This window comes from Alnus glutinosa, chromosome 2 (assembly GCF_958979055.1).
Source record: "Alnus glutinosa chromosome 2, dhAlnGlut1.1, whole genome shotgun sequence".
In the NCBI taxonomy this organism is placed as follows: Eukaryota; Viridiplantae; Streptophyta; class Magnoliopsida; order Fagales; family Betulaceae; genus Alnus; species Alnus glutinosa.
This window is the reverse complement of record NC_084887.1, coordinates 24,152,723-24,165,926: the sequence shown is the minus strand read 5'-3', so window position 1 is coordinate 24,165,926 and position 13,204 is coordinate 24,152,723. Positions and strand designations below refer to the sequence as shown.

At 33.0% G+C, this 13,204-nt stretch overlaps 1 protein-coding gene across 1 annotated transcript; it reads right to left on the bottom strand.

Moving 5' to 3' along the window:
* Window positions 1-6,690: 6,690 nt before the first annotated feature.
* Window positions 6,691-11,392, bottom strand: LOC133861862 (cysteine and histidine-rich domain-containing protein RAR1). Its single transcript, XM_062297680.1, has 5 exons — window positions 11,374-11,392; window positions 11,147-11,229; window positions 9,170-9,321; window positions 7,083-7,318; window positions 6,691-6,977 (listed from the first exon to the last, which is right to left on the bottom strand). The coding sequence occupies exons 2-5, from the start codon at window positions 11,209-11,211 to the stop codon at window positions 6,894-6,896; spliced, it is 537 nt and encodes a 178-aa protein (XP_062153664.1). The 5' UTR covers window positions 11,212-11,229; window positions 11,374-11,392; the 3' UTR covers window positions 6,691-6,893.
* Window positions 11,393-13,204: the final 1,812 nt, after the last annotated feature.

Sequence of the window (13,204 nt, the reverse complement as noted above, 5' to 3'; positions counted from 1 at the left end):
TGTGTGATTTGATTAATCATTGAAGTCTAATTTAAAGAGAATGTATAATATAAAGGAATCCATTGAAGAACCATTCAGACAGGAGGTCTGGTTGGGAGGCGTTCACGTATAAGTACGTGTCAGAGTTAAAGGTACAATTGCTTTGTATACTAGCTTTTTATTTTGAATAGTGAATTGCCTGGGTTTAACTTTCCAGGAGTGGTTTTTCTCTTTGGTACAAAGAGTTTCCATTTCGTTACCAAAATATCTGTGTTCATTATATCCCGCATTTAATATTTTGGTATATTGGTTGTTTACACACACACACATAGGAGTCTTAATTTTTCAGTAATTATTTACTTTTGCTATTGCTTTTTATATGCACACTTCAACATATTTTTTATTCGCTTATGTACGTACTTTCTTTAAAATTTTTTTCTTATTATATTATAGCCAACACTTATATTTTCAAAAATTCATCTTCCCTCACCTTTTTCTAACGGTCATATTTTGTTCATCAGAGGCAATTGGAAAGACATTGATGTTGGGAAGAGAACAATAAAATAACCAAAAAATACCGTTGAGAATAAATGTAGAAAAAAATGTGTTTTCTATAAGCTAAAAATAAGCTGTTGGATGTAATTTTTCCCTCATATTAGCTAAATATACGCAATATGGGGCTTATAAAGTACCTGATGGATATGCTCGTAAGACATATATTTTGAATGATAATGTGTTGAATGGTGTGGATGAAGGAATTGGTAGAAAAGTAAATTGAATTTTTGGGTGTTTCTACGTTGTAAACTTACTAGTAGTATTATCTCATTCGAACAGTAGGGTTGTTGTTCGAACAAGAATGATTCAGAATGCCTTGCTCGAACTCTCGTTTAAAGCTTGTTCAATGAAGGCCACCCAGAATCCAAAAATAAGGTATTTTTCAAATAAAAACAAAGAGTCTAGGGTTTAACACGAGATAAAGGTTTGAGTGTGAGCTAGAGCCTAAGATTTTAACAGTGAAATTGACTTAGGTGCTATAAAAAAAAAAAAAAAAAAAAGCAACAAAGAGTCTAGGGTTTAACATGAGATAAAGGTTTTGAGTGTGAGCTAGAGCCTAAGATTTTAATAGTGAATTTGGCTAAGGTGCAGTAAAAAAGAAGAAGCATACGTAATGTAATTTTTTTAATGGTCAAGATTTAATTTTACTATATTTATTTCGCATGAAAAAAATTTGGAATTAAATATGGACAATTAATGGTATAATGAAAAATAATTATTTCTATAAAATGGTCATTCCCGAGAATATAAACAAAAAAAAAAAATGATAAGACTAAAATAAGTGTGTATTTTTGTCTACCAAACTTTTGATATTTAGATTTGGATTCACATTAATCATATATTTGAATTGCTACCCATCTAAACAAATAATACAAGAGAGATCATATAAAATTTATGTCTAAATAAATGTTGAGCCCATCAATCACCTATTGAAATAAATTATTTCACATTATTTGTCGAAATTATGATCCAAAGAAACTGGAAAAAGAAAAGGACATGCAACTGGGACCTCTCCACCAATAATTAGCAAACTATAATACAAACAATTATTTATAATTATGCACCAACTGGACCAGTTTTGTCAGTCTACTCCCCTACCCCATTATAACTACCAAAGTCTAAAGCCACGTCGTTTAAATAGAAATCAGTGAAAAACAAAACGATGATTTGGTTCGATTTGATCGAGTGCAACAACAGTGTCAGGTTTTGCTTTGTATAAAGCTTCCCATGCTGCTTCTCATTTGAGTCATTTCTTCTTTTCTTTTTTCTTTTTTTTTTTTTTCAAAAAAAAATATATATATTTTGTTTAAACAAAATAGGGTACAGAGGTACCCTCTGATATGGCGCCATCTGGGTCCCACTACCCTATCGGGATGATCACTACTTTCGTTTTATGGTTCCAGATCCAAACGGCAACCCTAGCCGTTGGATCATGTTCCGTTGGTTTCCCAATGTCCGTCTAGCGGTTGCACCGGATATATTATGTTGTATCAGTATAGGGAATTGTCTGTTGGGTTATAGACGCTACCTGCTTTTCTTCCTTTAAATATAAGAAAACCTAAAAATAAAATAAAATAGTAATATATATATATAAGTTCTTTAAATATGTAAATTTGAGATTGTAATTTTATGGAGAAAAAAATACAAATTTAATCTAAATCACAAAAAAAGATATATTTGCAAATTGTATTTTCAAAATATTACGATTTAAAAACTCATAAAACTAACTTTTCAAATAGCAGGTAATAATATGTTTTTTTAAAAATGTAAAATTTTAAAGATTAATATGAAGGTTTAAAGGCCAAATTATGATTTTATCAAACGCTTAATTGTATTTTTAAAAATTATTTTTTTAAATAGTACATTTTAAAACCATTATTTTTAATTCGTATTTTTTAAAATCATAAACTCAATCAGATGTCTGTTATTTTTTTATTTATTATTTTAATAAAAAATCATATATATATTTTTTTATTCTTTTATCTCATTTTTTTTACTTTTTATTAAGGACTATATTAAAATTTTATAAAAAATATGAGGTTAAATAAGAAATTTATATTTAATTAATATAAAAAAAAAGATAAAATAAGTTATTGTAAGTTGTATTTATATAAAAAATTAAAAAATAGTTTAATTTTCTAAATTTATGATTATAATAATAATAATAATAAAAAAGTTATTGTGAGTACTTAAGACACGTTAACAATGTTTTTTTAAAAAAAAAATAATTTTCAAAAATTTAGACGATTAAATTACTTTTAATGTAGAAAATTAAAAAAGAAAAAAAAAAGTAATTGGTTGATTTTAATTTTTTGTAGGTGCATTATGCATATATGTTTTTCATGTGATAGACAGGAATGACAGGACCCCATTTTCAGGACAGCCGAGGCACACGCATCGGGTGGAACGTATTATTTAAAGCAGTATCCACGCGGCACAATTTGAGTGCATCTAGCCCCTACCTTAATTAGGCATAGCATCAAATACAGTGCCAGCTGACTTTTAGGGGAGCACTAGGTAGGGTAGGGGGCCTTACAAAAAGGACACAGCCAGCGACACATACGCCGGTCGCCGCCGTCAGCAACCCGTACCGCCGGCGTGGCTTTAACTCTGGGTCCCACGCTCTGAGGCTCTTTTGATAGGGTCCTCGACAAGGCATTTAATAATATATATTTGAGTACCGCAAAAAGCTTGAGTTGATATTGAGAGATGATAAGAATGAAAAGTAGTGAATTATTAAATCACTTGAATTAGAAAATGTACTTTTTTTTTTTCTTTAATTTTTTTTTTATTTCTTTTTTTGATAATCTGGTTTGTGTAATGATTGAATGAGATTCTGGTTCCATATTCATTTTACAAACTTGATGAAATTTGTACGGTTAAGATGTGAGCAAGGAAAGGACAACGTCGCAATTGGTGCTGCCAGTGCCAGCACAATATTTCTCTTAATATGCCTTGGGAGGGGACCAAGTCACACTCTTTTGCTTGTTAGAAGATGGAAATGTAAATATTGTTTTAGTATAAAGTTTTTTTTTTTTTTTAAAAAAAAAATCATTAAATCAGTATTTATAACTAAAATAAATATTGAATGGTAAAGATTTTTTTTATCACCTATAAATTATAATAATTTTCAAATTTGCATTTTGTTTTGGAAATTAATAATGATATATTTTTATTCATAATTCCATATTATTCATTTTTCATAGAAGCAGTAGCAGATCATGGGATGGGACTATGGGAGCAAATAATGGTCGGTGGTGGTCAAACTAGTCAAACGAAGGAGGGTTTGATTATCTAAGACGTCCAGGCTCCAGCAGATGATGTGAAAGGATTTGTGGGGCCCGCAAATATGGTTGAGAAAATAAAGAAGGGGATTGATTATCCCATCATAAGACTCGTGACGGCTATGCTCTATTATTATTATTATAATGTTGGCAGTTGTTTTTAAACTATTAAACTATTAATTAATTATCTTTTTTTTTTTTTTTTTATAATTTACGTATTGTCTGTTTTATTAATTAAATAATTAGATTTTTATTTTTATTTTTATTTTTTATCAATTTACAATATAAATTTTAGATAATTGGCTATTTAAAAACATTATGTTATTTATATACTAAACTATTACAATATGAAATGTGAAACTCTGCTTGGGGTCCGATGCCCACGTTTTTATTGTTCCTATTATATTATAATATAATATATGTATGGGCTTAATATATTAATCCTGGTGAGGTATAATGGAAGATTTGGGCACACATCCCTGTAGAGCGTGTGTGAGCTGCCCAGGCATGTTTGTGGTTCAGATGATAGATATATTTTTTTTTTCTTTTTTAAAATGTTATTTATTAAGCTGATATACTACTTATTTAATTAAAATAATTTGATAATGAAAATTAGTTATTAATTTACCTTTTTAAGTCGTTGTTTATTTTACTGTTACGTCATTGTAATTATATGATAATAGTATATTTGTATTAAAATAACTTTTAAAAAAATAAAAAATAAAAAAAGAAGAGAAGAGGCGGTACAAAACATATATTGGGGCTAGAAACCTAAAGAGTGAGTGATATTGAGAGGTGGCAGATCTACTGGTGGTGTAAATGGGCTTCAAGTCAAATAATAGATCTGGCCCAAAGACCAAACAAGGGAGCTTTGGGCCGAAGCTAAGAATACCTCTTTAGTCTTTTTCCCTCAAATTTTCTTAACAATTTTTAAGTTACACGTGATTGTTTTGATGCTACAATAATGTCTTTGGAATAAGAATTTATCATGTACAAAAAAAATAAAAAAATAAAAAATTGGAGAAGTTTCGGGTAGCATGCAGAAAAATGGAATTGCTTGGTGCTATTCTTGCATGCATCTGGTCGGTTTTTGAAAACGGCTATAGATTGATTTTGTTTTGATTATTTTAGCGCCTACAACGATTATTGAATGGGCATTTTCAGCTATGAAGACTTCGCAACAAAATAGAGAATAAATTTCTTACAAATAATTTAATTGTCTATATTAAAAGGGAAATTGTTAAGAGCAAGGCTGTATTTGAGCCAAGCCGAGTCGAGCTTGGGGCTGCCGGATTCAGTTTGCATACATAGAAAATGGGCTCGAGTTCGAGTTTTGAAGAATTGTCCGAATTTAACTTGTTAAGAGCATGGCCAAGTTTGAGCTTGGCTCGAACTCGATTAGCTTAACAAGCCGAGTCTTCAATCGAGCTCAAGCGGCTTAAGCTAAATTAGAGTTTCATAAAAAAATTTACTTTTTTTTTTTTTTTTAAAAAATTAATCTTAAAATTCATACATTTTTTTTTTAACTTTGATCTATAGTTCACATTCTAAATGGTACGTTTTTAGTATTACATATATTCTGTTTACTATGTTAATATTTATAAACTACAATTATAGAATATTATATTTATAAAACTTTTTTTTAATATATATATAGTTGGCTAACAATTCAAGCCAAACAAGTCGAGTAAAATTTATACAAGTCGAGCTCATAAACTTTGAACGAACCGAGCTGAGTTTATACGAGTATATCTCATTTAATATATGAACAAATTATTGTGTTCACGAACAACTCATTTATTTTTCGAACCGAGATCAAATCGAGTTCACGAGCAATTAGGCTCATCTAACACCCGTAACTGAGAGCTTCAATTAGTTTCGATACTTGATCTTATTTCTCTAAAAGAATGTAGACAACAATTTTAGACATTTTTGCACTTCTATCTTTTTGTACTGATACTGACATGTTATGTTGCTAATATATCAATTTTGGCACATATTCATGATTTTATTTTATTATTAATTTTTTTAATATACGTTTTGTGGTACACATATTGTGTGATAAATTACTCTATTTCTGTTTTAAATTGTGTTTATCATATTTTTTTTGTTCAGCCTCTACAATAATAATTATCTAACTCTGCCATTGCATGCAAGTAAACTGAAACAATATGAATGAAAGAATGAATATGCTACGATGCCATGAAATGAAGTATGCTATACGAAAGAACATTCAAGATGTATAAAGATGCATAGATTAAAAAAAGAAAGAAAAAAGAAAAAAGCAAGCCATTGTTACCATATAAAAACACATTTAAATATATCATTTTGAATCACACGAAAGGATAAAAAGTTATGTATATGCTGAGTCTTGAGTTTACTTGGCTCTTTTTGTTCGTCTCATAGGGAAGCATAATTGGGCTGCATACAAGTCCATCCTTTTACTTATATTATCCAGGATGGGCTCTAATCAATCTTTTGGAAACAGTGGACCTAATGAAAGCATTGGTCTTTATCAACCTAGTTTGGAAAGAGACTGTTCGCTCCTCACAAGTACCTATCATTGTCGGTCTCAATCCTCTCGTCTGTACACCTACAGAGTACTAAGTCTGAGACACTCATCCACTTTGCTTTTTACCCTTGGACTTCAACAAGTCGGTGTTTACATACACAAATAATAATAATAATAAAAAGAAGTCAGCTTAGAACGAACAATAATTACGTTTTACAATTAAAGTAAATCAAAAGTGACTCCTCTACATGAAAAATAAGGAAGACGGCAACTTTCTTCTGTATGAGAGACTTCCGAAGTTGAACCAACAAAGAAATTCAATCTAACAGAATTGCAAAATACCCATTCAAATCTCAAATCTCAAATCTCAAATCTCAAATCTCAAATCTCAATGATATAACAGTTTCTTACCAATGATATAACAGAGACCAAATAAGTTCATTCTAACAGAAAGACAACATTAGAGAACAGTATCAACCTAAAAAAACAACTTTAAGGAAAAAGTCACAATGGAAACACCTCATCCTTGCAGGTCCCTGCTTGTTTAAGATGATGGATCGGCATTATGCGGCATGCCATCCCTGGGTGCAAGGCGGAATGCTCATGAACTCATCAAATTCCTTCACATGAATGTCACAGCACTTCCACTGCAATATCATATGTACCATTAAAGCATGTTTTAAGATTTAGTTACCAATGAAGATTTATAATGATAAGGAGACTTTAAAAAAACAAAAAAAAAAGTATCTCACCCCTCTCATACGGTCATGGAAAACAGCGGGTCCAGGATGGTAACTGCATGCAGTCTCGTGATTATCCTTTTCCTTGAAAGTCTTACCACATCCTTTATTTCCGCATGTCTGGGGCTCATTTATATCAACTACCTTCTTTGCTGGAGCAGGAGAGCTCTCGGAATTTGTATTAATCTTGGTAGGTGCAGTTGTGTCCACATTTAAAGGCTTTGGATTAATCTCTTTAGCTTGTGAACCTATAAAAGACAAGACTGGCTTCAGCTCACGAAGAAAATAAATTGTTTCTGGAAAAGTGGAGAAGCTAAGAGCATTCCTAGCAGCTTCCCTTCTCTTCCCAACTATTTTCCCTATGTATAGGGAACAAAAACACTTTTTGCTTCCCAATCAAAAAAATTCCCGCAGCAGCTTCCTTTTACTTTTCCCTATATCAATTAAATATAATTTTTTAATTTAAATTTATTATTTTTTATTATTATTTTTTTGTTCTTCTCTCTTGTTGTCTTCTCCCACAAGATGCAGAGTCCACACCCATAGAATTGACAAAAAATCCCACTCTTCAACTTCTTCAAGCACTTTGGTTCTTTTTTTCCCCACCACCATCAGCACCTGGTTTTAACTCTATCTCTATCGCCATTGGTTTGTCACTTCCCGTCCGATTGCCCAAAGATCAAATCTCACTCCAGACCAAAAACCTTGATTTCGCGTTTGATTCGGTCTTGAACTCGAACACGTGATGGTTGCATCGTCGATTCGTGCACCGGCGGGTTCTGGAGCCGTCAGTGGGGGGTCGTGCCTGTGAGGGAATTTCGCTCTTGGATTGGGGTTTCAGGTGGCGGTGGAGATCGAAGGTGGGGGTGGTGGATGCCGGATGCATGTTGTAGAGTGCCAAAGACGATCGGAGAGACAGAGCAGTGATGCTGTGCGCAGAGAGAAGAGAGGAATGGAGAGATGCACAAGGAAATGAGGAGCAGAGATGAGAGATGGCGATGAGAGAGATGAGCAGTGATGGCAGAGAGAGAGAGGAAGAAATGCCCAGAGAGGAGAGAGGAGAGAGGTCTATTTTTTTATTATTAAACAATAGAATGAGAAGTGAATAGTTCTTCCCAATCCAGGGAATAGAAAATTGTACGGAAGCTATTGTGGGACGATTTTTATGACTTTCTTGAAATTTTCCCTAAAATGTAGGGAACAGGACCCCTATAGGGAAGTTGCTGTGAATGCTCCAAGGAATAAAGTATCAGCGGATTTATCGCTAAAACCTTTTTTTTTTTTTTTTTTTTTTTTTTTTTTTCTTTTTTTGTTTTTAATATGATCCTAAATGCAACTACACTTGTGTGGGATTGAACTTGTGACTTCGAATCAGGATACTCTCAAATTATTTGTTCGAATTTAAGCGAATTCAGGCAGATGATTGTGAAAAACTACTTATGGGACTCACCTGACCAAATAAAAATTGGGCTGCCCAATCACTTGTCCAGTCAAGTGGGTTTCATAAATGATTTCTCACAATCACCTGCCCGAATTCTCTCAAATTCCGGCAAATAATTTGAGAGGATATTGATCCTGTGACTTCATCATTCCACCCCTTATTTATGGGGGGAAATATGCTAGTTGGTCCAAAAACCATTGACTAGAATACAAAAATTTAACTATCTTATAGCCCAATTTCTAAGCATTATAATGGAGTAGACATTCATTGAAAATGGCCCCATTATACAGGGAACTTTAGTTCTGCTCATGAGCCTTCATTGTTTTCCATGGCAGTTGTAGTTGCACTTGAGGGGTCATTCTAGGCTTTAAGAAATGTATCATTACCAATTTTTCATCTAAAATCATGGTGAGACTCAGAGTTTATTGCCTTGACCCCATTAATGTTTCATTCTCCTACTTGCCAATGGTGTTCAGACCAAATGGCTTTTCCTGCCCCTAAACATCACATCCAGAGGGGGTGAGGTCACAGCCTCAATAAAATGTATTTCATGCTCTTGCTAAACCACCAAACAATATTTGAAGTATTTCATTTATATGAGATAACCAAATCAACTAACTATTAACCTACCAAACTAAAAGGATACACATGAGATTACCATGATCAGAGCAAAAGAAACCCTGGCGGCACCTAGAGCAAGTCTGTTTTGAAGATGCATCTGTTGTAGAATTTGAAGAGGGAGCAGGAGCTGGATTCTTTGGAGGAGTTTTCAACACTGGCTTCTCGGTTGTGTGCTTGCCTGTCTTACATCTTCATTAATAAAGAAAACTTTTAAAACTTATACCAAACATAATTTAAGACACATGTCAAGATAACAGTAGGTGCAGCAGTAATTGCAATGGAATAAGACTTTGCTACTAGTATCTCGATATTTACCACAGGCATAAATCAATTAAGGAAAATATTCAATGGGTGACCAAACATAATTTAAGACACATGTCAAGATAACAGTAGGTGCAGCAGTAATTGCAATGGAATAAGACTTTGCTACTAGTATCTCGATATTTACCACAGGCATAAATCAATTAAGGAAAATATTCAATGGGTGAAAAAACTAGCTATTCTTCACATGTTTAGGAGCTGCTTCAACAGACCGGAAACCTAATTTAAATTAATCAATAATAAAGATTTAACATTTACGTCCAATCTGATAGTTCCATGAACTTAGTAAAAAACAGAAAAAAACTGACAACATCATGAAAGTTACCTATTCAAATATTTTCGAACCAGGCTGCTACAGGTATGTGCCATGTCAGCACAGCTTACCTCACCTCAAAGCTTTCTCCACCCTCATCCATCACATCAATTAGAGTTTGATTAAAGGACCATTTCCCCATGTGAAAGTTCTAGTGGAACTGGCATTCGTCTCCTTTCTCACTCTAAAGTCACATGCTTAACTTTGGTTGTTGAAAACAACAAAAGCAGGAAGCAAATTCTCTGATGGTAACACTTTAGATGAAGCATCACCATCATAGTTTCAGTCGGAAGTTAATTCAATATGTCCATATGTTGCATTCCATGAGATTAAATCAGTAAAGAAGAAACCAACCTATCATAAGAATGATGAGATATTCCCTTTTTAAAGGGGTCAACTGGGTAAGAGACAGGATCAAACTTGTGGATAACCATTTGGCAATTACTGCACTAATCTATTACCCAATGAATTGTATAACAAAAAACAATAAAAACAAGATAGAAGTTGACATGAACCAGTCAATGGGACAAGGATACAAGTCAGTGAGGTGCTCTGATCACCATGTTACTCCATGTACATCCAATCACCAATATATAATGGTGATATCAATCAACTATCTAATTGCCTGATAGCTGGGAGCAGGATATGTATCTTTGACTGACATATAATGTCCAAGAGTGTTTAGAGAACAAAAGTTGGGTGTGTTCAGCAGAAAACTCATTGAATATGTATTCAGCACCGGCAGTAATATTATGATGTATTCCCTAAGATAAACTCAGTTCCTCACTGTAACTATTCATCATGGTTACTAAAATTCACTAATTGACATATTGCTAGATTTTCAGGGGGCATCAGAGTCCCGAAGTTCATGTAGAATAAGAAATAGGCATCATGAGGGATTAAGTTTAACACTAAAACCATAATTAAGGGCCTGATAGAAGCTTATGGGGAGTAGCAATATGTTCTTTAAATTCTTCTCCTCCTTTTAAGAGGTTGGGGAATGTATCCAGGAGTTTCCTTCCAGCTCCCTAACAATGGAGGGCGCTTTTTACAAAAGGTGTTTGGATTCTTCACAAAGATTTAACCAATATACTATGATCTAGAGATTTCTCTCTCTCTCTCTCTCTCTCTCCCCCCCCCCCAAAAAAAAAAACTCAGCCGAGTGTACCACAAGCAGTGGACATGATCCATATCTGATAAGGCATGATACAAGTCAATTTACTAAGCATTTGGGGCCAAGAGAAATAGGGTCTTACTCAATCCACTTATTCTATTGGTGAGGCATACTAACTCAAATCAAAGCGAAAAATTCCACATCAAGCTAGCAAGAGAGTTCGTAAAAAGAATACAATTGATAAATTGCAAAAAAAAGGCACTTACCCTGGAATATCCAAAAATAAGCTGAAATCATGACTTCTTTTCTTGCAACAACTCCACTCTTTCATTCCATCATGAAATATAGGCTGGATTTAAGGGGAAAAAAAAAAAGAAAAAAAAAAGAGAAAACAATGAAGCTACTTAATTGCAAAGAAACATAAAGAAATATATTGGAAAAAAAACTAAAGAATATTTTCTTAAAAAAGAGAAATGAACAGAGAAATACTTACTCCCTGACAAGAGGGATACGCCAGCGCAGAGAAGTCCAATATCAATAGAAAATTGAAAAAAGAAGAAGAAGAAGAAGAAGAAGAAAAAAGTTCAAGTTAATAAAATTGAGAAATAGAAATTGACATAATTTAGTATAAACAGAGACAAAGATAATGCCGTAAAAAGAATTAGTGAAAAGAAAACAGGGCAATTACCAAATCATGGAATCGACAAGAACCTTCGGTGTTGTCGTCCTCGGAGAAGGTGGCGTTGCACCCAATTCGCTGGCATCGAACCACACCTTGAACCTCCATTTCTCTCTCTCTCTCTCTCTCTCTCTCGGAGTCGAAGAAGAAGACTTGGAAGACTAAACTAAAACAACACCGCTTTTTCTAGAAAAAGCAGCTCGGAGGATTGCTCGCTCTGTCTCTCTCTTCTTCTTCTTCTTCTTCTTTTTTTTTTTTTTTTTTTCAAGCCTTTTAGAGAGTTTAGTTGATAAAAGCACCAGATTAAATTTGTTTAATGAGGTATTACAATCACTGTCGCTAATTTAATGTGAAATCAACGGCTTGGGTTGAGTGCGTAAACGTGAAACTGTTTTAAGGGTTTTGGTGGCCAATCACAAATTATTAGGAGGGTTGAGCCCATCAATTCATATACTCCACTAACAGGCCAAGCCCTGGTCCCAACAGGCTTACCCAACACACGAATACTAAAGAGAAAACCACTTTTCTTTAGCGACCAAACAAAAGAGAGAGAGAGAGAGAGAGAGACAGCGTGCTAGCAAATACTCCGAGTCCGAGCTGCTTTTTCTTGAAAAGACGGTGTTGTTTGAGATACAATTTTTTATCATCTTATTTATATAATAAGGTAGTTTCCTACTAGCTTTAGAGTTTTTTATTTTTAAAAAATAAAATAAAGTGAAAGACCACATTGTCACCTAGACAAAATAGTAAAAAGTTGTATATTTAAATAGTAAAAAATCATGTTTTAGTTTAGATTCCATGCGCCCCCTTTTTTTGTTTTTTTTCCTTAAAATAAATATAACAAACAACTCAAAACCCTCCTTAACACACCTTTTCTAAATTCACATTCTTCCTTTACTGTAGGAATATTTGACAAAACAAGTGCTTAACATTTGTTAAAAATTAATTTTTTTTTTTTTAAAAAAAAAAAAATTAGGGTGTACGCATGAAAAAAGTTAGTGTTTCTTAAAATAAGCAGGTATACTCTATAAAAAAGCATTTTTCAAACGTAATGTTATTTAGTAAACTTCAATATGACAATCAATTCTTGGATTAACACTTTTTTTTTTTAAAAAAAAATTAATTAATTAATTTTCACTGTCACGTCATCCCAATTGTATAAAATAACATTACTCTTTTTTCAAATATGAACCCCACAAAAAAAAAAAATTTCTTCAGACAATTTTCACATTTATGTCAAATCAAAACATTTTTTCAAACAAAAAAAACACTAACACTATTCAAAACATAATAACAAAAACAATTTACCCGTAAAATCACCTAAAGAAGTTCACTAAAACCTACCCATCAAGCTTATTCTGAAACATCAATGTTACATAACGGGCTCATTTAATCGTGTTATGTAACAAATATTGATTTTAAAGAGAACAAAGTGGGTTGGTTTAATACTTTCACTTTGTTTACTGGATTGTACCGCACAAATTGCTGGCCTGGCCCCGGACCTATTTCCATTCCATGGTCATTCCAAAAAGAAATTGACAGTCCATCTCAGTTTTTACTTCTTACAAGCCCAATGTAAAACTAATTCGACCATAATCTTAATTTCGTCATTATATGAAATTTAATTCTGTACAGTCCATCTCAG